Below are 25,497 nucleotides of genomic sequence, written 5' to 3' on the forward strand. Positions count from 1 at the left end.
TTCCAAGTTTCCCCATTCAATAGGGTGCTGGCTGTGGGTTTGTCATAAATTGATTTGATTATATAGAAGAATGTTCCTTCTATACCCAATCTGCTTAGCATTCTCATCAGGAAAGGATGTTGTATATTATCAAATGCTTTCCCTGCATCTATTGAGCTAATCATATAGTTTTTGTTCTACAGTTTGTTAATGAGATGCATCACATTGATTGGTTTGCAAATTATGAATCATCCCTATATACCAGGAATAAATCCCAATTGATCCAGGTGAATAATCTTTCTGATGTGTTTTTGGATTCAGTTTGCTTGTATTTTGTTGAGAATTTGTGTCTGTACATCAGGGATATTGGTCTATAATTCTCTTTCTCTGTTGTCTTTTTCAGGTTTAGAAATTAAGGTGATGCTGGCCTCATAGAAGGAGTTTGGAAGGATTCTCTACCTTTCAATTGTTTGGAATAAATTAAGAAGAATTGGATTTAGCTCTCCTTTAAATGTCTGGTAGAATTCAGCAGTAAATCCTGGGTTCTTCTTTGTTGGGAGGTCTTTATAATTGATTCAATTTCCATCTTGATTATTGGTCTGTTTAGTTTTTCAGTATCTTTGTTGCTCAATTTTGGTAGTCTGTATGTGTTCAGAAATCTATTCATTTTTTCTACATTTCCCAATTTGTTTGCATACAGCTCTTTGTAGAAATTCCTGAATATTCTTTTTTTTATTTCTGTAGTATCTGCTCTTACTTTTGCTTTTTCATCTCTAATTTTATTTGTTTTTTGATAGTTGGGCAAATGGTGCATCTAGTTTTTTTTATTTCATAAAAAAAAAACCTTTTCATTTCACTAATCTTTTGTATTGATTTTTCATTTCAATTTTGTTTACTTCTCTAATTTTAATTATTCCTTTTCTTCTTCTAATTTAGGATTTAGTTTGCCATTGTTTTTCTAGCTCATTGAGATGCATTTTTAGCTCATTTATTTGGTTCCTTTGCAATTTCTTGTTGCAGGCACCAATTGCTATAACCTTTCCTTTTAACACCACTCTCTTTATTTTTAAAAGATTTTATTTATTTTACTTGAGAGGTAGAGTTACAGACAGTGAGAGGGAGAAACAGAGAGAGAGGCCTTCCTTCCTTTAGTTCACTCCCCAAATGGCTGCAACAGCTGGAGCTGTGCCAATCCGAAGCCAGAAGCCAGGCGCCTCCTCCCTGTCTCCCATGTGGGTGCAATGGCCCAAGGATTTGGGCCATCTTCTACTGCTCTCCCAGGCCATAGGAGAGAGCTGGATTGGAAGTGGAACAACCAGGACTAGAACCGGAGCCCATATGGGATGCCAATGCCACAGGTGGGGGATTAACCTACGCAGGGGCCACAGTGCAGGCCCCTAACACTGCTCTTGATGTATCCATTGGGTTTTGAGATTTTGTGTTGTCATCTTCATTTGTTTCCAGAAATTTTTTGATTTCTCTTTTCATTTCTTCTGTGACCCACTGTTCATTCAGTAGCATGTTGTTCAGTCTCCATGTGTTTGTATATGTTCTAGAGATCCTTGAGTTGTTTATTTTCAGCTTCGTTCCACTGTGATCATAGAAGATGCATGGTATGGTTTAGATTTTTTTTTGAAAATGTTGAGATTTGCTTTATGGCCTAGTATTGGTCTATCCTAGAGAAAATCTAATGCACTTGTGAGAAGAATGAGGGTTCTGCAACTGTAGAATGAAAATTTCTGTAGATAGCAGGTCCTTTTGGTCTATAGTGTGAATTAACTCTGTTGTTTCCTTGCTGATTTTCTGTCTCATTAATCTGTTCATTGCTGAAAGTGGGGTATTGAAATTCCTTTTGCGATTTTATTGGAGTCTATATTTCCCTTTAGGTCTGTAAAGATTTCTTTTAAATAGACAGGTACCCTTAATTGGGTGCATACACATTTATAATACTCACATCTTCCTGTTTAATTGATCCCTTAATCATTACATAGCTCCCTTCTTTGTCCGTTTTAAGAGTTTTTGTGTAAATGTCTGTTTTGTCTGATGTTAGGATTCCAACACCAGATCTTTTTTCTCTTTCTTTCTTTCTTTCTTTCTTTCTTTCTTTCTTTCTTTCTTTCTTTCTTTCTTTTTTTTTTTTTTGTTTCTGTTAGCATGGGATATCTTATTCCATCCTTTCACTTTCAGTCTGTGAATATTTTTGTTGGTGAGATGTGTTTCTAATAAGCAGAAAATAGAGGGTCTTGCATTTTAATCCATTCAGGCAGTCTGTGTCTTATAACTGGAGAGTTAAGGCCATTTACATTAAAGGTGACTATTGAGAAGTAACAACTTGGCCCAGCCAATATTCCAAAAATATTCCTATTATTTACTTTGAATTTCCTTTGTACTTTTACTGGGAGATTTTCTGCTTTCACATAATTTTGGAAGATTTTTTATTTATTTATTTGACAGGTAGAGTTACAGACAGTGAGAGAAAGAGAGGCAGAGAAAAAGGTCTTCCATCTGATGGTTCACCCCTCCAATTGGCCACTATGGCCAGAGATATGCTGATCTGAAGCCAGGAGGCAGCTGCCTCTTCCTGGTCTCCCATGCAGGTGCAAGGGCCCAAGCACCTGGGCCAGGCCCCACTGTCTTTCTGGCCACAGCAGAAAGCTGGACTGGAAGATGAGCAACCAGGACTAGAACCCGGTGCCCATATGGGATGCCGGCGCCGCAGGTGGAGGATTAACCTAGTGAGCCACAGTGCCAGCCCCATCACATTAGTTTCTTAATGATGCCCATATTTCTGTTTTTCTGTGTGTAGCATATCTTTAAGCATCTTTTGTAAGGCTGAACAAGTGGTGACAAATTATTTCAATTTCTGTTTGTTACGGAAGGTGTTTATTTCACCTTCATTCAGTAGTGAGAGCTTTGCCTGGTACTGTATTCTAAGTGGACTTTTTTTTTTCTCTCCTCAGACTTGGAATATGTCTCACCATTCTCTTCTAGCCTCTAATGTTTCTGTTGAGAGGTCAGCTGTAAGGCTAATTGGAGATCCTCTGAAAGTAATCAGGTGTTTCTCCTGTGCACATTTTAAAATCTTTTCTTTATATTTTACTGTGGAAACTTTAAACACAATGTGTTGTGGTGAAAATCTTTTCTGTTCATGTCTGCTAGGAGTTTTATGTGCTGCCTCTACTTGGATGTCCCTTCCTTTCTCCAAATTGGGGAAGTTTTCTGTAATTATTTCACTAAAATTCCTTCTAATCCCTTCTCTCTTCCCATGCCTTTAGGAACTGCTAAGGCTCATATGTTAGGCTGTTTAATAATATCCTATACATCGCCAACACTGTTTTTAACTTTTCTACTTTCTTCTTTTTCTTCTTCTTTTTTTGATCTGACTGTAAAATTTTCAGAGATTTGTCTTCTAACTCAGCTATTCTTTCTTCTGCCTCACTGAGTATGTTTTTAAGGCTTTCCTCTACATTTTTAATTTGATGTACTGAATTCTTCATTTCCAATATTTCATTTTTATTTTTATTTAAAATCTCAATTTCATGGGAAAAATTTTCATTCATGTCATGTATGAATTTCTTTAATCTGTGGATTTGCTTCTGATTACTTCTAAGTAATTCTATGACTTTTTTGAATTCCATTTCTAGGCATTGCTTCAGTCTCTTCATCCTCCCATCCTAGCATTGAAGTGTTTTGTCCCTTTGGGGGAATTATATTGTCTTACTTATTCATGCTTTTTCAACTTCTGCATTTATTTTTAAGCACTTGTGGACATACTTGTTGAAATGATGGAGTATCTGCTCTTTTAGTGAATTCTCAGACATGTGTGCTGGGTATGGCCAGGGAGCTCTATTCAGTGCTCCAGAGTGAGGAGAGTTTCCAAGGTGACACTCAAGATTGTCATAGTAAATCTCTTTTAATCAGAGGAGAGGGTTTGATTAGCTCTGTTGGCATAATCTCATTCTCACCTCCTCTCTCCAAGGTGACCAATGCCTAGGTTCTAGCCCCAGTGGGTACAATATTCATCCAGAACCCCAAAAGTGATCCATGTAGTCCTCAGTGTGAGCATGGGTCCCGCATCAATGACTCTCTATAGCCTCCTACTGTATGTAGCAGCCCACAGTGACTGCTCAGAGGCCCAGAAACACCCTGTGCCCTCTCATGCAGCCACAGTGTTTTCACAATCCTAGCACACAAGGCTCCTGCACAAGGCTTCCACCATCATGGGCAACTTGTCAATTCTGCCTACCAGTCTCAGGCATCTCCTCTTGGCTGGTTGCTGGGTGTATGGGCACAAGCTGGCATGGGTGTTTTGTATATCCAAAAGGCTCTTGCACCTTCTCAGCTAGTTATTGGACACTGTTGTCAGGTGACCAAGGGGAGAAAAATGTACCCCCCTCCAATGGCCACTACGGCCGGCGCACTGCAGCCGGCACACCACGCTGATGCAAAGCCAGGAGCCAGGTGCGCAGTGTGGAAATCCCAATGATTTGACCAGGAAATCACAGTCAAACTCGATTTGGCAGAAAATAAAAACCTTCTCTTTGACAAAAGGAGTTGAGGTGGCATCCATGGGAGGTGGAACGGTGGCATATTATTGTCCACATGAATATGGGATTACACCATGGCTAGAAAGGAGAGTGAACATTAGGTCTTAATTTAGTCTAAACACACAGACATCAAAACCAGATCATTTCTATCAGTGTTTCCTAGGTACATTTTGAAGTAGAAAAAAAATGACACAGATGCATATATCCATATAGATATATCTGATTTAGACTGTTGAATCAAGTCATTTCCTTTCCACCAGCCTCCTTCTTATCAAATAAAAGGGTTCTAGGTCGGCAGATACACTGTCCCACACAGGGCTCCAAGTTGGACTCACTCCGGGCTCTCCTGGCAGATTTACCACCAGTGGCGTGGGCTGCTGCAGTCTGGTCTCACCTCAATCTCCAAAGCTGTCATTGAGGCTCTCAACACGTGTGCATGTTTGTGCTGCACATCTACACCTGCTGAGTAGATCCACAGCATCCCCCTAACTTGCATGGAGTTTCCACTGCAGAGTTCTCCCTAATTCTTCACTAATATTGCACTCTCCCCCCCCAGTTTATTTTTTAAACTATATTCTCTATGGTTAAATCTTAAATAGCTAGTTGAGGTCACCTGGAATAGACAAAGAACATGAAGACAGGCATTTTTAGCACAAGTTATAGGTATAGCCAAGATTTCCTTAATCTGCACTATGGGAGATAGGAACTCAATATCAACTTAAGGATGATTTAAGTTGATATCATGTCAGACTTGGGATTTGAGGGTCTAGGTGAAGTTGTTAGAATTCCACCATGCATGACCATCCTTTGTCCAAAATAAAAGCTTTTGGAAGAATTTTGAATGTGCAAGTCTTGAGGTAGTCCACGTTTAGGTAGTTTCAGTATCCACAACTGGGTACGTGTGCTTAGTACCATGCCCTGGATAATTCAGCTGAAACAGACTCATCACTATCTGGTTTCAACAGCAATAACCTACTGTTTCCCAGTGCATAACTATTATCTTATTTTAATGACATTTTTACATGCCTTTTTTAAGTTTTTTTTTCCTAAATATGGCTATTTTCAGTCATTCTGCAATGCACATTGTCATTCCTATAAATATTGTAATACTTGACATCAAATAATACCCAGAAATAAGATGTGTACCAAAAGACACAAAATTTTAACAAAATTAATTTCTGAAAAGATTGTATCCTAATTTTTTAATTCAACCAACATTGTATGGAAGTCTTGGTTTCAGAGCTGCAAATATATTTTATAGCTTTAGTAATTTGGTAAGTAGAAAGAGGTGAGACATTCACTTTGCTAACATATGTTTTCTCACCAAAATTTTATATGTACTCAGTTTTCCCTTTAATGAAGTATTTGAGCAGATATTGCATTTATAGGAATATTTGCCAGTCAATATCATAAGACTTGGTTTCTGTTAATGTTTTCTGATGCTTTTATGCCTATACATTCAATTACCACTCAGATAAGAATTATCCAAATGGACTTTTACAGGAACAACACAAAAGAGTTACAGTGATGTTTTGGAATATTATAAAAATAAGCTATTGGAAACTAGGTTGAGGAAGAGTTAATAAACATTCATTAGGGGAAAAAAGAGAGAAAAAAGTTTAAGTGATTTAAAATCAAGAAGCTATGTAATAAAGAAATTGATATAACTGGGAAATTGTGGAAAAGAAAGATCACAAGTACATGCAAATTATAAAATGAAATTTTGGTTTTACTCAATTTACAATTTAAATCCTAGAGTAATGTACATTTAAAATAAGCAATTAGATGTATAAGTTATTTAAATCTATATGTTAAAGTTAGTGATAGAAAAGTGAATCTTTAGAAATGGCCATGTTCAGGAACCTTCAATATGAAAATTACATACTGAAATCAGTTAACTATTAAGAAAACTACTAATCTGAAGCATTTATATTTGATAAATCTAGATAATTTAAGGCAAGATGAGAAAAAATTTTTTGCTGGGGAGAGTGGTATTTATTGATATTTGATGATGAATGTTTTATATTTTGAGCTTTATAGGATTTAAAAGAGCATTTTGTTAATAGTTAACAAATTGAGAAAATCCATCAGCTTTGAATGAGGTGAAACTTGTTGTAATGTATGATACGATCTTTATGTGCAGGTAGAAACTTTCATTGTACTCCTTTGTTATCTCAAGTCACAGAGAACAAAACCCATTGGGTGTGCTCACTGAACCAACCAAATGGAATCAATCAAAAGACACACATAGCATCTGCAAATCTCAGAGAATACAAACAAAGAGAGTACAAGAAAATGCATCTCAAGGACTCTGTTTGTGCAGGGCTGGCCTCTCCAAAATCTAGCCATGCTCAGAGCTCATGCTGGAGAGGCTTTGCTTAATGCACTATCTAATGGCTTGGCTCTTCAAACCCGATACACTCCATTGCATCACATATGTTCAGCTGCCTGAGTTCAGACTGTGAGACAGAACTGAAGCAACAGTAACTTCCCTAACCCAAACAGTGAAAAGTTAATGCTGCAAAGGAAAGGACTCTATTCTAAATCAAGGAGTATCAAAGTGGCAATGGAGAAATATTATAGAAAATAAAATCAAATGGGAAAAAGCCCTTTTGGAGTAGAGTGCTTTAATGGAGGCAGAAGCACTTGCTATCCAAAAGTGCATTTACAGCAAAGTACGGATGCCACAGGTGTTGTAACATGTGCCCTCGATCACACACTGAATCTTGCAAATTGTTGACCTTTTCAAAATTGAAGGCAATTCTCTAGTCAAGGTGAAGTATAAACAGAGGTTATAAGACTGTCTCTCACTTCAGTGAGTGTGGAACCTTGTAGGGGAGTCAAGACACAAGCTTAATATTAGTAATATAAGGATAAGACTACAATATAAGATTTCCTTTAATGGAAAAATTGTTCCATTTGAGTTAAGAGGTGAAAGTTAAAAGAAAAAAACGTGATTATCTCTCTGGTAACATGATAATGTCCCATTACACTCTTTGTCATTTTGTATTTTGCTCTCAAAAAATGCTGGAATTATAGATGTACCATATCATATAGAGTAAATCATCATACAGTCAAGAGATCTGGGAATGAAAATACCTCCAATAATTATCTCATTGCTCCTTATAGAAGCAGACGTTTTATTCAGTGCTTCTAATTATATGTTAGAGATGAGTAAGTGCTACTAATTATAGAGAAACACTTGTCATGCATGTACAACTGCCTTGGTTTTCAGCAAAAAATAAAAATAAAATAAAATAAAATAAAATGACTGCCAGGGTAGAAATAGCCAGTGCTAGGCAGTATTCCTCTGCCAAGGTGAAAGTCAAAAGCCTTTCACTGATTTTTTAAGAGTAATTAATTATTTCAATTCCACTGTCGACAAATACATAAATATCCAGTTGTGTAATTCAAGAGGAAATTTTCTATTTGGTGTTAACAGGGTAAGTTTTAAAGTTACAAGAGCTGATGCATGGACCCAGTTCAAATTTACTCACCTTTTAGTTCTTGAAATAATTATACAGATAGTTAGATGTGTATGTGTGTGTATATACATATATACATATATATACACACATATGTATTGTATATAAAGCATGCAAAATTTATATTAAATAAAAACTCATATTTGTTTTCTATTCATATTTATTTCAGTATACTTTAGTGTACTTATCAATACTAAGTTTCCTTTCCACATCAACAACATAAACTTTTTAACAACAGTAGTGGAAATCTTAATGTAAAGATTATGCATAGTGGTATATATTAGTACACGCAAGAATGAATTTTTGTAATCATATGACATCCTTCACAATGCATGCTTCCTTGGTTATTTTAATTTGAGAGGAAGAATGAAGTAGTATAAACAATCACTAAAGTCAGTTACTATATTTTTGCCTAAGTTCAACAAATAGAAAACTCTGAGGGCAGTAGGCAGATTTCCAGAATTACTACACGTAATTAGCTCAAGCTTAATGGAATTTTTTTTGTGTCTCTTTCACTGTGAAAGATTAGTGATGCTTTAATTAATTTACTGGCATTGAGCTTATTGAAAATCATAAATTTTCAGGAAAGCAAAATTTTTGAGACAATTTCATTAGTGTTGATTTTTAGAAACATCAAGCAAATGACAGAGTAATGTAAAATTGTAACACGTCAGGTCATTTTTCCTCCTCATTCTGATATTTTGAGTTAGAAGATGAGCAAAATTGCCTACTGCATATTTAGCTCTTCCAGACAATATTATATGTTTTTAAATGAATTCACTCAGTACTGCAAGTAGATGTAAAGGATCCCAAGGTACTGAAGAAATTGAAGCTGATGGACGGAAAGTGACTGAAGCATGTAGGGGAGGTAAAATTTAGACCTAGGATGTTGTTATTACAAAGCCTGGCTTTACCATCTAACACAAAAATTGCTTTATTAGTTTAATATAAACCAAGAAGCCTTGGGAAAGCAGTGGGCAGAGAACTTTATATGTGAACCAAGAGGATTGTGAGTGAAGGTAAGCACTTGTGGAGAAGTCAGGGTTTCCTGGGAGAAGGAGGCAGAAAAACAGTCTGGAATTTCTTAGCAAAGCCAAGACAAGGAAGCATAGAGGCTATCCAGGGAGAGGGGTTTGTATAGAAGGACCCTTGCCTCAGGCACAGCCCATGACAGAGTCTGCTACTAAAATTACAGAGAGCAAATAAACAAAACTGAGGCATTCCTCCAGGATCTCCTTAAGCCTAAGAACCCATCTGGAGATGAGCGACTGGCTTCTCAGGGGCCATTCCTGGTCACCTGGTGGAGATGCGTGTATTAGTGGGAACCATTGTAAAGCATCGGCTTGCCATCCAGACCTCAGTAGATCTTCCGTTTTAGCACCAAAAGCTTTAGGAGTACAATAGAAATAAAATGAGAATGACAATTGTTCTGAATAATTTGATTTGCTTAGAAAATATGCAGTTCTATTGAAGAATTTGACAAATTAACAAAGAGGCTAATTCTTAAACTGTAGTATTCATGTTTACCAACAAGTGAACTTTCTGAAGATAGAGATTTCTGAGTTACAATATGCACTTATTCAATAAATGCAGGAACATCTCAGGAGGACTTCAAGGATTCTGTTGTAGGTATCAATTAATAAAATAATACTGTTTAGACTGGATAAAGAAATTATGTGACATGTACTCTATAGAGTACTATACAGCCGTCAAAAACAATGAAATCCGGTCATTTGCAACAAAATGGAGGAACCTGGAAAACATTATGCTGAGTGAAATAAGCCAGTGCCAAAGGGACAAATATCACATATTCTCCCTGATCTGCAACAAATAACTGAGCACCAAAAAGGAAACTTGTTAAAGTGAAATGGACACTATGAGAAATGGTGACTTGATCAGCCCTTGCCCTGACTGTTGATGAACAACTTAATACGTTATCCCTCTTAATATTTTTTGTCTGTTCTACTTAATACTATTGGTTGAATTCTGTAATTAATACACAGTTATTCTTAAGTGTAGAAACTTAACTGAAAAGTGATCCCTGTTAAATATAAGAGTGGGAATAAGAGAGGGAAGAGATGTACAATTTGGGACATGCGCAAGCTGACTTGCCCCAAACGGCAGAGTTAGAAACAAACCAGGGAATTCCAATTCAATCCCATCAAGGAGGCATCTACCAATGCCATCTCACTAGTCCAAGTGATCAATTTCAGTTCACAATTGATCATAATGATAGGACTAAGAATCAAAGGGATCACATAAACAAGACTAGTATCTGCTAATACTAACTGATAGAATCAAAAAGGGAGAGAACATCCAACATGGGAAGCAGGATACACAGCAGACTCGTAGAATGGCAGATGTCCTAAACAGCACTCTGGCCTCAGTGTCAGCCCTTAGGGCATTTGGATCTGACTGAAAAGCCCATGAGAGTATTTCAGGCATGGAAAGCCAAGACATTCTGAAAACAAAAACAAAAACAAAAACAAAACAAAACAAAACAAAACAAAACAAAAAAACAACTAAATGAAAGATCCCAGTGGAAAGAGCGGGTCATCAAAGAAGGAGGTACCTTTCTCTGAAGGGAGGAGAGAACTTCCACTTTGACTATGACCTTGTCTAAATATGATAAGAGTTGGTGAACTCAAAAGGCTTCCATAGCCTTGGCAACTCATGACTGGAGCCTAGGGAGATTACTGAGGCCAAAAACAAGAGTGTCAATTTGTTAAGTCAACAACAGGAGTCACTGTGCACTTATTCCTCATGTAGGATCTCTGTCTTTAATGTGCTGTGCATTGTGATTTAATGCTATAACTAGTACTCAAACAGTATTTTTCACTTTGTGTTTCTATGTGGGTGCAAACTGTTGAAATCTTTACTTAATATATACTAAACTGATCTTCTGTATACAAGAGAAATGAAAATGAATCTCGATGTGAATGGAAGGGGAGAGGGAGCGGGAAAGGGGAGGGTTGTGGGTGGGAGGGAAGTTCGGGGGGGGGGGAGTGGTGGGAAGCCATTGTAATCCATAAGCTGTACTTTGGAAATTTATATTCAATAAAAAAGTTTTTTTTTTTTAAATAAGGGAAGATCTGACTAAAAATAAATGTTCTCCATTTGTGGAAAAAAAATACTGTTGACAAACAATTTTTTAGGTACACCACAGGGGCCAGGGAAGCCCTATTTTGTAACAGACAATGAACTTAATCATTGGGAATCCCATAACACTACTTGATTTATTGAATACCTGAATAATTGTTAACACACCACTCACTGATTCTGCGGCTTTAGGCAAATCCATACATTCCTTTGTGTCTTAGTTTTTTCATATGGAAAATACAATGAATAGTCATGTTGTGGACAAGACTAAATTATTAATGAGTGTTAAATGATTATACAGGGTGCATAAAACTATGTGTACCACAATAGGTCTTATTATCTTTGTTCTTCCTATGGTTGAGCTTCTAGGCCTTCTGTAATGTGTCTATATGATTTAACATTAATTTCAAAGACTTCCTATGAGAAAGAAATATTTTCTCCATTTGCAAAGTTAAGCATGAAGAGGTTAATTGTGTTCCTCAGGCACAAATAGCAATACCAGAGTTGGGATTTGAACCTATGTCCACATTATTTCTAGCTTGTGCTGACAATTGTCTCAGGATAAGTTGTCATTATTGTGAATGTCAATATCTCCAGACCTTAAAACAATGCTTTGTTTTTGAACTTTAAAAACCATGTGCCTTTTTTAGTATTTAAAGCTGTAAATATACCTTTTTGAAGTTTAGGGAATAATTCCTTATGTACAGTTATCATCTCTTTTAAGTAATAATTACACCCCACAAGCTAAACTTTGCACTGTGTTTCTGTTTTCCAGACAAAATCTTGGATTTAAGACAGGTTAAAGGGGATATCCCAGGGTCCAGTGGTAGTAGCTATATTGAAGAATCCAGGTAAGAGGTCTGATGTCATGTCTTATTTTCTCACATTTTACTAATCACTTTCCATTGCACCGACTTCTGATGAACTTGTCAAAGGATGGATCACCCATCACAGAGGAAGAAACAGACTAAGGGATACTGTGTCCCTTGCTCAAAATAACACCATTTAAGTGGCAGAATCAAGACTCATGTCTTCCAAGTTTGCCTAATCAAACGGCCCTGTTTTAGAGTTCTGCTGGGCTGCTCCCTGCTTGCTTGAGATTCGAAAGTTCCGCAGCTTTAGTTGAGCTGATCCTGGCCTGGAAAACTTTAGGGACAGCTATGACCCTCCTGCTTCTTGGGTCATTCAATGTATATGTGGTCTCCACAGAAAATCTGACTTAGAGCCCCACTCCCTGATTAGCATTCTTCCAAGAGGAGTCAATTGTCTATGGCTTGCCTGGTAGGTAAACATATTAACTTCCTGGGTGAGGCTGTCTCTAATGTCAGGCTGCCCTGCAGGAGCAAACGAGGTAGAAAATGATGGTGATTAACTCTTGTCTAGTCTGTCATGGTGACATTGGATCTTGTCCTGGAACAATGTTTTAAAGATTTGGGTTTAGAGATTAAGAAAAATAGTGTCCCTTAGGTTTTTCCAAGGAAAAACAAAAGTTAACAAGATGCTTTTATGGTTGGAGGAGAAATATCAGAAGAGAGAGAAAAATAAACTCGTTATCATATATCAGAAAACCAGGGGGGATCTGTTTAAAGAAGGAATTGCCTAAATTTGAGGAAATCAACCAGACCAGGGTAGTTGCTATCTCAAAAGATTTAGGGAGCTCATTAATTTTATACTTTGTATTTCCTAATTGTCATACTCAGTCTTGAAACTTAATTGCCCCTTTCACATCAAAAATTTACATTGATGTATTGTATGAGTTAAAAAACTTATCATGGATCTCTGCTTTCTTTCTTGTTCGGTTGAAGTAAGTAGTCGTTCAGATAAACATCAAAATGGTAAATTGCAGCTTCTTTTTCAGAAACCATTTCTGTAACTTCCCTGTGTCCCTTGCTTCAATATCCATTAACTCAAGTCCACTTTCTTTAAAGTCATAGCTTGCTAAAAGCACTTAGGGGAGGATCAACTTGTAAAATGAAGGGAACTATTCATGACTTTCAAGTGTAGGTACAAAGAGTTCTAAGAGAACGCTCTACATTAAGAGTGGGAGGTCAACATACACTCAGCTAACAGCTCATCTTCACATTAGCAATAGGGCCTTTTCATTGTGGGGAGAGAGGGGCCAAAGGTTATCAATATTTCATTTCCAGGTATAATAAAATATATGCATCCAACTTGACTTTAAAATAAGCACAGGTAATACAATCTTGGAAGATCAATATAGGATATTATTTAAATTAATTTATTTTAAATTTATTTGAAAGAGAGATATTTCCTAAGTATTGGTACCTTCCTCCAGTACTTGCAACGTGAAGCCAGTAGATGATAACTTAATTAAGGTCTCCCATGTGAGTGGCAGAGACACAATTATTTGAAGAGATCGGGCGCGTTCAGGGTGGTATGGCTGTAGATGAGACACAACCATTTGAGCCTTCACTTGCTGCTTCCCAGGGTGTGGAATAGTTAGAAGCTGGAATCTGGACCTTAACTGGGATTTGAACTCAAACACTCTGACAAGGAATGTAGGCATCCTTACCGCCACACCCAAAGCTTGTGACCTTTAATAAAAATCATTGCATGTAATCTTGGTCTCTGTCAACAAATATTAAGGCTAAAAGGTTAAAAAAAGTAAAGCGGAAGTCAAAACACATAGATATGTCTCTTTTGAAGCAAATTCGGTATACATTAATTTATCAGAATTACAGCTAAAAAGCAGTTGTCAGTATTTGCTTAGGAGGTCTGTGAACCAGGGCCTCTGGAGTACATATGAACTCAAGGGACATAGTCACAGGCTCAAGTCCTTGGGAACTAGGAGAGCTAAGTACTCCCTTGCTCTGTCCTTTCTAATGCCAGCGCCACTATGTATGTCCCAGGGTGGGTGATATCCCAAATGTGCATGATCTGAGTTGTATCACATTGTTTTTAGGGGTTTCAGACATGACAGAGAACATCAAGTGACCACACATCCAGATGGCTCAGGCTCCAGTACAGGCACAATCTATATCTGTGCTCCAGCTGTAACCGAAACCTTAGTCATTCCCACTCAAATATATCAGCATTAAAATAAGCTGACATATGTATAGCAATAATCCTAAATTTACCACAATTACTTTAAAAATTAAGAAGTTCAGTTTATTTGTGGACATAAATTTTTTACTACTCAGTGTTTTTATATTGTTTTAATTAGTTTTTAGCAGACTCAACTTGCTTTGTAGATACAATTCTGAGAACATTGTGATAGTCCCTTCCTCCCTCCTTCCTGCCTTCCCTCTCATTCGCTCTCCTACCCTCATTCCTTCTCTTTTTATTTTTAGGTGTTTTTTTTTTGAGATAACACATTTTAAATTTGCATTACTGTAAAAAGGCTTAAGATTTCACCAAATAAGTTTAATAAGTAAAAAAGAAAAAAGACCTTAATTTAATGTAATATAGACAAAGGGCTATAAACAATAATTGAATGGAAAAGTGGCCATTTTACTCATATGCAGTAAATTTTAAAGTAATCCAGATTATTAAAGCTATAGTATTGTAACATTCTTTTTTTTTTTTTTTTTTTTTTTTTTTGGACAGGCAGAGTGGATAGTGAGAGAGAGAGAGACAGAGAGAAAGGTCTTCCTTTTTTCCGTTGATTCACCCTCCAATGGCCGCCATGGCTGGCGCGCTGTGCTGATCCAAAGCCAGGAGCCAGGTGCTTCTCCTGGTCTCCCATGTGGGTGCAGGGCCAAAGGACTTGGGCCATCCTCCACTGCCTTCCCGGGCCATTGAAAAGAGCTGGCCTGGAAGAGGGGGCAACCGGGATAGAATCCAGCACCTCTACCGGGACTAGAACCAGGTGTGCCGGTGCCGCAAGGTGGAGGATTAGCCTGTTAAGCCACGCCTGTTAAGCCACAGCACTGGCCGTATTGTAACATTCTTAACCACTGGTTTCACAAAGGTAAAAAAAAAAAGTTTTACAAAACTATATCTTCAGCAGTACTGAGACACAAAGACATTGCTTTTTTCTTTCAGGGTCCGCTTTATTTCACTCAACATGATACTCTCCAGTTGCATCCATTTTGCTGCAAATGGTAGAATTTAAGCTTTTAGATAGCTGAATAATACTTCTTTGTGTATATATGTCACTATTTTTATCCATTCATTTGATGACGGACACCTTGGTTGATTCCAAATTTTGACTATTGTGAGTGGTACTGCAATGAACATGGTGGTATGGGTATCTCTTTGATACACTGTGTGCAAGTGTTTTGGGTATATACCCAATAGTGGGATTGCTGGATCCTAAGACAAGTCTATTTAGCTTTTAAAGAAATCTCCACACTGTTTCCACAGTGGCTGCAATAACTTCCATTCCCATCAGCAGTGTGTAAGTGTTTCCTTTTGTTCACAACCTCTCCAGCATGTTTTACTCATTGTGTTTCAGATTTTAGCCATTCTGATGGGGGTGAGGTGATATCTCATTACAGTTTTGATTTGCATTTCCCTGATAGCTAATGATATTTTAAGCATTTTTAAAAAATATATTTGTTGGCCATTTGTATTTCTTCTTTTGAGAACTCTTTACTGAAGTCCTTTGCCCTTTCTCAGCTGTATTGGTTGTTTTTTGACACACCAAGAGCTAAATGGGATTCACTAATATGTTGAGGCTACCAAACTTGTGAATTAGGATCAGGGCTAACAGCATTTGCCAAATCTGTGCCCTACATATGACAACCTCATCTTTAGATTTGCATCAGGTCTTGGAGCTGAGATATCTGCAAAGAATCACATAAATGTCCACTACAACTCAGAGCTTTGTTTCAAGCTCCCCACAAAACTAGGATCCAGAGCAATGGATCATAGCAATTTTTGTTGATCTTTATTTATAAGCTAAAATTTGTAAGTTGTAATAGCAGATTTTAAATATGCATGTTTGTCCTGTACAAAAGAGAAGTATAGATGCAGGAGGCTTAGGAAGAAAGCCTATTGTTGTTATTGTTGTAGTCATTTTGGTTTTTGTTTGTTTGTTTTTTATTTGCTGTGAAACAACATGGTCTCCCTGTTGTCCTCAAGCCACGTTCCAGCACAGACTGACAATTCACGCCTTCAGCCATGTCTGACAGAAGGATGTCACACAGCCAAGCCACAGTGAAGACCACAGGTTTCTATGGAAATAAATGAAGCAAAGGACTTCAAGCAGAAGCAATGACATATTTTTATTTAATGCCTGATGGAAATGTTAGTTTTATTTTGCTTTGTTAAAAAGGGAAAAAAAGTGCATAACAAGGGGTGAGGCAGAAAAAAGTAATGTTGAACTTCCCAGTGCAATTTTTGCACCATTATAGATCATTTCAAAGAAGGTCACAGCTTTGCTCCTATTTAAACCATAGGTTTTGATCATTACTTAATTCTTCTTATAGTAATAATTCCTACCATATAACAGAGGAGACAAGCACATTTCTATTCTAAACAAAGTAATGTTTTAAAAGGGTCACTGGGAGTGTTGCAGCCATTTGTAGTCAGGAAATAAGATCTTAAAATATTTCAGATATATTTTATTTTATAATAGCAATATATTTTAGATGTATAAACTCTATAAACATGATTTTATTCAGGAGAATATTTTATTTACCTTTTGATGGACAAGGGCAATTATAGTGTAGTCCCTAAGTTAGCTTTTATTCACCAGTTTGTCACTTTGTGCTGTTACTCACAAGTTTTAAAGACAGCAATTTTGGAGTCTTTTCTACTGTTGCTGTCAGTATTACAGAAAATAATAGGGAATTCCTTCTTTAGTCCATAGCTTCTTTCTATTATATATCCCTGTGGCTCTGAAGCCTTCAAGTATAGAAAAGATTTATTTCTTCAGTCGTTAGTGTACTGTTTATGGCCTTTCACTCACTGTTCAGAAGTTAAAATGTCACATTGAAGAAATATCCAGCTATGAGGTTAGTGACAAACTAATATGCTCAAAAAGAAATATATGTAAAATGTAAAAATTGGTCTTTCCTATGCATCAGTTTTTTTGTGTATGTTTGTGGTGTTTCTAACAGGCATTTTGAAAGAGATAATAACATGTAACATTTAAAGTAGAAACAAAATATAAGGTCCAGGGAGAAGTAATTGTATACAATTTAAAATATTCAAAATTATCTTTCCATGTAATTTAGATTTGTTTAAAATATGTACTGTTCCTTTCCAGTTGCTCTTGTGTGTTGACTTCCTAATTTATAGGTAAATTTGGCAACTAGCCCTATGTCAGAATGTGAGTCATGGGTTAGGCATTACGGTATAGTGGGTAATGCCACAGCCTGAAACATTGGCATCCCATGTGCTGGTTCATGTCCTGGCTGTTCTACTGCTGATCCATCTCTTTGCTAATGGCCTGGACAAAGGAGCAGAAGATGGCCCAAGAGTTTGGGCACCTGTCACCCCTGTGGGAGACCTGAATGAAGCTCCTGGCTCCTGGATTCAGCCTGGCCATTGCAGCCATTTGGGGAGGGAACAGCTGGTGGAATACTTCTATCTCTCTCTTTGTCCCTACCTCTCTCTATATAACTCTGACTATCAAAATAAGTAAAATATTTTTTAAAATAATGTGAGCCATTTACCAGAAAAAAACATACACACAGAATTGAGACCAGATATTTCTATTGTTTATTATTTAATAGCTGTCAAGATGAAAGCTTCTTAAATATTTAGAATGAATTTTAAAGTGTTTCTAAGTTTTGCAAGTTAACTGCCTGCTTTCATACTTTCAAGACAAACAAGGCATCCTGGACTTCACTTGCGTTTGTACAGTAAGCTATTGATCCCTGTATTGAGGTGGGGAAGGGGTGGTTTTCATATATGTCATTGTTAGGGGGATTCCCTGCCCTTTGACTCTGAACAAAATATGCACCTCATTCTAATCCAGGGCTTTATTTATGAATGAATATCTCAAGACAGAGCATAACAGTCCATCATCTCCTTATCATTTATTCAAAGTCTTAATACAATCCAAGATAGAATTAGCATTCTCTGATTCCACAGTGCTAGTACCTAGAGGTTGTTACATAAGGAGAACAGTTTTGGAATTAAACTTTCTCGAGTTAGCAGATGAATCTTTGTATATGTGAACATACAGATACAGAAATGCCAATTCCTAGCAGTGAAGCTTTGAGATAGAATGGTTCTCCTCATTTATATGGTTTACTCATTGTTTTGTGAATTTGCCAAGTACAGTAGGTGAAGCAGAAAGGTGCCTTATATTTGAAAACCGGTATCAAGACATTGGGAAGCTGTGGTTTTTTTTTTATTTTTTCAAAGTCACTTTGTAACCTGATGATTTCAGTCATTTATTCACTGCCACTACACAGCTCAGAATATGCTTCCCTTCTCTTTTTGAAGAGATTTGGTTAATACTGAAGTTCTATGTTGAGATCTAAATTGAGGCAGCACATTGAGTCTATCAATCCACACTTATCTAAGAGCTATTTATTCTGAGACTTTACTATAACAAACTTCACTACTTATGAAATTTAACACAACATATACTTTTCAATGATTGTGTAGAATTAATATTTGTAGAACAAAAAGGGACTACAATACAAATTTATAAGTTTGCCCATTAGGCAATTGCAGTCTGAGGAAGCCGAGTAGCTTCTGTAGAAGCTCAAATTTGGCCAGCGAAGAGCTGGGGATACAGGGCATAGCAGAATTTCAAGGAAAAATCGTTGAGTGAATAAATGGATGAAGGAGACTTAATGACCCTGAGACACAGGCCAGTGTTCTTATATTTCAATTTTTTTTTTTAATATTCTGTGTTGGCTTCCATGGAATCTACAAACATTCGACCTTGTTTGCAGGGGATAGAACCTGGAACTTAATAAAATATATTCAAGTTTCTTAAATTAACTAGGATAGTATTTGCATATGACCTACAAACATCCTCCCAAATACTTTAGATCATCTCCAGATTACTCATAGTTCACGGTCAATAGTATGTAACAGTTGCCATGCTAGTTATCAAGTATATTAGATATTCTAGAGAAGTGGATCCTTAAGGAGCTGATTGGGTCATCAGGACAGAGTCCTCATGGATGGGCTTAGTGACCTCATAAAATATGTCCGTCTCCCCCCATGTCATGTGAACACACAGAAATTTCAGCATTCAGAACCAGGAAATGAATTCTCTCCAGCACATTGTTCCTACATTTCGTAGTCTCCAGAAGTGAGAGAGAGAAATTGCTCTTGTTGTAAGCCACCCAGTCTGTGTGATTTTGATTTTGAGCCTGAATGGAACAAGCATTTTAAATGTGGAAGTGGTTTCAGGATTGAGTAATGGGTAAGGATGGAAGAACTGCAACGTGGAGGTTGGAAGAATTCTACATTGCTGTGCCACTGGTAGCACGACAACCTGATAATGGGCTGTTAGGAACATGTGTGGAGAAGGCTCTTGGAGAAGCCTCCTCTGCAGAAGGCCCCAGTCTTCCTAGAGAATCCTTCAGTGGATTGACTGAGCAGTTGGTAGAAATGTAGCCAGTAAAGGCCATCGTGATCAGGTCTCAGATGGCGTTGAGGACCATTTTACTAGAAACTGGCAGAAAGGTGATCCTTTTTGTAAAGTGAAAGAAACACTTGGCTTGATTCTGGTCATTTCCTGATGTTTTGTGGAAGATATCTATTGGAAGTGAGTAAAGTAAGTATATAGCTGATCTCTACATGGAATCTTAAAGGTAAATTTTGACTTCTCTTGAAACTTACAGTAAAATATAAAAAAAGAAAAATTATTTTAAGACAGAGTTTTTAGTCAAAAGGGAGGCAGAACTTAAAGATTGAAATTCTCAGTGTGTCCCTATGTGGGAACACAGTGGTGCAGGCACAAGACCATTGATAAGGATGATCCTGAAGCCATTTTAAAGATTAGAGGTACAACCATCCTGACATGGTGTGAGAGTTCAGGTTTTGGATGCAACAATTTCAAACAAGGGTCCTGCAGTGCCCCTTGGACCTTGGGTCTCACAGTCCGGTGCTGCATCAAGTCTCTGCTCCCCAAACCCCATTGCTACACTCTTCAGCTACAATGGAGGATCCCTACATAGGGTACACAGTATACTCAGTACCCAAGAAGCTTGGAAGCATGTGGCTGCTTTCACACAAGTGTCAAAAGATGCTCTGGAGAACAACACGATGGCCCATCACAGAGAGTCCCTACCAGGACAATGCCCAGCAGAACTGCAGAGAAAGGACCACTCCTAAACCTTAGACCCTATATTATCTCTTAGAGAGATTTACCTGAGCCCAAATCTGGCTTAGTCAATATTTTCATGAAATGCTGACTATAAACTTCCTCACTGAAACCTGACCAAATTAAGACTTTTGGAACTTTTGAGACAGAATTCTGACATTTTCTTGTGAGAAAGGCATGATTTGGGGGCTGGGAGCCATGGACTAGAATGCTGGGCCTCAGTGTTTTCCTCCTTCTTCCCAAACAAATTCACGTATTAAGATCCAAGTCAAGGTGAAGGTGTCAGAGGTGATACCCTCCCGGGAGAGTGGAGTCCTCATGGATGAGATTGATGTCAGCAGAAGAAACCTGAGAGTGTTGCTGTGTTCTTCTTGCACAGGAGCACAGTGAGACAGCAACATCCATGAAATAGGCCCTAGGCCTTTACCAGCCCACAAATCTGCCTGTGCTCTTGATGTTGAACTTCTTAAGCTCCATAAGTATTTGAGAAATACTTTCTATTTTTTAAACTACCCAGTCTATGGCATTTGGTTATTGCAGCACAAACAAAGACATCACTCATTTATATGTGGAGCTTTCCCCACACCCTTCAGGCCTCTGAACTTATTTTACTTCATAGCATTTATCAGTAGTTAGCATTATATATCTGTATTCTTGTTAAAAATTTCCTCTCCTCTCATGTGCAAAGTCTCCATTGAAGGTGAGTTTATTTGACTTTTTTTAAAGATTTATTAATTTATTTATTTGAAAGTCAGTTATAGGAAGAGAGGGGGAAACACAGAGAAAGATCTTCCATCCACTGGTTCACTCTCCAGATAGTTGCAATGACAAGGATGAAACCAGGAGCCAAGAGCCTCTTCCAGGTCTTCCACATGGGTGACAGGAGCCCAAACATTTGGTCCATCTCTCACTGCTTTCCCACCCATGAACAAAGAGCTGGATCAGAAGTGAAGGAGCCATGATAGAAACCAGTACCCATAAGGGATGCAGACATCTGAGAAGGCAGCTTTAGCTGCTGTACCTCAACACTGGCCCCAAGAAGACATTTCTTTTTCTGTTTAATTTTGTATTCCTAATATTCAAGACAATCCTTGCTAACTATTATTCACTCATGTAGGGAGTTATGTAATGAATATATGAATCACTATATAAAATAATGAAAAAATAGATATCTAAGATTTTCAAACTAAATCATTCCACGAATTGGATTTCTGAAAATTGTAAAAAGCAATTTCCTTTGTTGTGTTATGAAATGACCCTAAGAACACCAAGGTGAATGAAATGTACCAGTTTTTACTGCTTACAGAATGAAATGATAAAAATATAGAATGATACCTTATTCTTATTTTGGATTATAGTTCCATTTATTTCATTAAAGAGAAAATTTCTCTTTAAAAATTGTATTTATTGGGGCCAGTGTTGTGGTGTACTGGGTAAAGCCACCACCTGTGATGCCAGCATCCCATTTGAGAGCTGCTTCAATATCTGGCTGTTCCATTTCCAATCCAGCTCCCTGCCAATGTGCCTGGGAAAGTAGCAGAAGATGGCCCAAGTGCTTGGGCCTCTGCAACTACATGGGAGCATGTGAGAGTTGGAGAGGGCTCCTGACTCCTGGTTTCTGCCTGGCCCAGCCCCAATTATTGCAGCCATTTGTGGAGTCAACCAATGAATGGAAGATCTCTCTCTCTCTCTCTCTCTCTCTCTCTCTCTCTCTGTGTGTGTGTGTGTTCCTCTGTGTAATTCTAAAATAAAAAAAAAATCTTCAGTAATATGGTATTTAGTTTTTAATTAAATAGGTAAAATTGCATGTTACTTGCATCTTCTTTCAATAATGTCTACATGTAGTATTTCTGCTTTTAAAATATTTCATAAGATACAATCACAGAAAGCCCACAAAATATGAAACCTTGATGATATAATTTCTGTTCTACTTAGAGCACGACTACATCTGGATTCCACCTTTTGGCCTCACATTTGTTTAACTGTGGAATTCAAGGATATTGATTTTGGCCTGTGTAATAGCTGAGACTTAAGTTACTTTAGAAATTATGTACCCTCCTTCATAATATCCACTGTGGGAGAAAAGAGATCAATAGGCCACTCCTGTTCAGAATCCTCCGAGTTGAACTTATGCCATTTTTCCCAAAGGACACATATATCTGGAAGTCATTTCCTTTGCATTACAACAAGCTCTGCTACTTGGCCTTCAGGAAAGCACTCAATATTAATTTGTTTAGTTAAGCTTTTGCCTAACTGATGAAATGCAGAAGAGTAATTGAATTGGTAGCAAATTCTAATGTATTTGCATATTGTTATACTTCTGAACATATTCACAGTTTTTCATAACAGAGTTCTGTTTTAATACTTACATTTACCAATGATGACTACTTATTATTTCAGTCTAATTTCATCTGAATTTATTACCTTTTCCTGAAACACTATTTTGAAATATTCTATAGAGATTTAATAAGGTAAGATTAGGTTATTAAACACCATGCTATTATATGTGTCTGAATAAAACATGGGGTATATTTTATCTACTTATCAAAGTAAAAGCTGACAAGATAAATCCATGACAATGCTACTCCCAAAACATAGTGTTTTAAAAGAACTACATTATAGTTAACCATGCAACACAAACTAAAACAACTTTTAATTTAGTATAAGGAAAGTAAATATTTGTCCAAATATTGATATTTTATTCAAAAGTTATTTATCAGATATATAGGGTAATAGTTTCATTGCAACCTATAAAGTAAATAGAATTGGAAGAAAATGGAATGTTATAAATTTGTAGATTTCAAAGATGTAAATATATTTGAGGGGGTGATATGGAATTTGTAATTTTATAACTATTATGAAAAAGCCTATTTGGTTCTGCTTCCATTAAAAAAATATGCTGCAAGTAGATTAAGATGGCAGAGTAGGGCAGGAGCTTGCTGCGAGAGTCTAGGAGAAGATGGTTTAAAAAAAGTGGAAAGAATGCAGTCTCAGGGAAGAGTTACAGAGAAAACAGCGGAGGAAACTATGTAAATTGGAGGAACACAGTGGACCTACATGGAGGGCAAAGATGTGCAGAACTTAGGACCCAACATCCAAGAGCCTTTGGACTAGCATTGGAGATCAAAGTGAGACCAGACTCCAGTAGCCTAAGCCACTGATGAAAAAGCTGCAGGAAGAGCCTAAAGGGAATCTGGCTTGGAGCTCTGTGGAGAATAGTGTATCCACCAAACTAGAGGAAAAAAAAGAAACAAAGCAGGGGGCATGTTTTCTCTCTTCCCAGTCCTCCTGCAAAGGCAAACTGTAATAAGCTGACAGAGAGCAGGTGCCATTTTGGACATACCTAACAGCTGCGCCAGCTCATGTCCACGACCAGCAACCAGCCAAGTGGAGACTCCTGGTGGGGAGAACAGACAGGGGGCTGGCTGCTCATGACTGTGGGAGTCTTGTGTGCTGAGGGTGTGAAAATACTGAGGCTGTGTGGAAGGACTCAGGGTGAGGCTGGAACATTGAGCAGTCACTGTGGGAGGCTCCACATGATCAGCACCCACTGATTACCTGGCAAGAAACATTGCTGGGTAATCTGAGCTTATATTGAGGTCTGCACAGATCCTTTGTGTGGTCCTATGGCAGAGCAGAAAAATAATATACTCAATAGGGCTAGTGCCAAGGCACAGGTCTCCTTTGAGGAGAGGAGCTCAGCTGAGTGCATGCCAACAGACAAGAAGAAACCTCCTCTCTGATAAAGAAAAAAAAAAAAAGCCTTACCACATCAAACCTGGGTGTGTCACCTCAGACATGCCCTTCACCCTGGAGCACTGAACAGAGCTCCCTGGCCATTCCCACCACACATTTCTAGTTATTCCCTGAAAGCAGACACTCCAGTAATCCAAATATACATAGTCCAAAGATAAAAGCCACCACAGCACAAAAAAAAAAAAAAAATGAAAGAAAAAACCAACGATTATCCCGACAAATGCTGAATAACAAACACACCAATCCAAGAAAGAAGATCAAGGAAGACAACATGACCACCCAAAAGAACACAGCACCTCATTAATAGATTGTGAAGATGATAAGTTTGAATAAATGGCAGAAATGGAATTCAAAAAATTGAACATAGGATTACTTAATCGGAAGCAAATGCACAAACTAATGGAATCCATACATGACATGCAAGAAAATTTCTCCCATGAAATTTATATTTTAAAGAGAAATCAAAATGAAGTCATGGGAATGAAGATTTAAATAGAACAAATAAAAAATACAGTGGAAAGCATTAACAACAAAATCAATGAAGCAGAAGGTAGAATATCTGATTTAGAAGACAAAGCACAGGAAATTATACAGTCAGATCAAACAAAAGAAAAATTAGAAAGCTAAAAAACACTATTGGGAATCTACAGGATACTAGGAAATGACATAGCATATGGGCTGTAGGAGTTCCTGAAGGCATGGAAAGAGAGAATGGATTAGAAGACTTTTTAGTGAAATAATAACAGAAAAACTTCGAAAATTTGGAGAAAGGATCATCCAAGTAGAAGAAGCAAATAGAACTCTTGATTGACATGACCAGAAAAGATCTTCACCATGACATATTGTAGTCAAACTCTCCACAGTAAAACTTAAAGAAAAGATTCTAAAATGTGCACAAGAGAAACACCAGATTACTTTTAGAAGATCTCCAATTAGACCCACAGCAGACATCTCACAAGAAACCCTACAAGCTACGAGAGAATGGAGAGATATAATATAAATCTTAAGTGAAAAATACTTTCAACCCAGAATACCCTGAAAAGCGCTAATGTATAAATGAAGGTGAAATAAAGGCCTTTATTGACAAAAAGAAACAAAGAATTTGTTATCACCTGTCCAGCCCTGTAGACAATGGTAAGGATTTACTGCACACTTAATCACAAAAACATGGTCATCACTATGGAAGAAGGTAAAGGAAGGAAAACTCCCAGTAAAAGTACAAAGGGAATCCAAAGTTAAAAAAATAGGAGTATTTATAGAAAAATGGCAGGGCAAAGTCATTACTTACCCATAGTCACCTTGAATGTAAATGGCCTTAACTCCAGTTGAAATACACAGACTGGCTGAATGGATTAAAAAACAAAATCTATCTGTTTCTGCCTACAAGAAACACATATCACCAACAAAGATGCAAGCAAACTAAAAGGAA

General features: G+C 37.4%; 1 protein-coding gene across 1 annotated transcript in view; it reads left to right on the forward strand.

Annotated features, from left to right (window-relative positions):
* The window catches only part of LOC133762585 (pumilio homolog 3-like), a 137,187-nt gene extending 123,018 nt beyond the window's left edge, over positions 1-14,169 (forward strand). The window contains 2 exon segments of the mRNA XM_062195559.1: positions 11,886-11,961; positions 14,034-14,169. Coding sequence (XP_062051543.1) covers positions 11,886-11,961; positions 14,034-14,169 — 212 coding nt within the window.
* The last annotated feature ends 11,328 nt before the right edge of the window (positions 14,170-25,497 follow it).

Source organism: Lepus europaeus, chromosome 6, assembly GCF_033115175.1.
Source record: "Lepus europaeus isolate LE1 chromosome 6, mLepTim1.pri, whole genome shotgun sequence".
Lineage (NCBI taxonomy): Eukaryota > Metazoa > Chordata > Mammalia > Lagomorpha > Leporidae > Lepus > Lepus europaeus.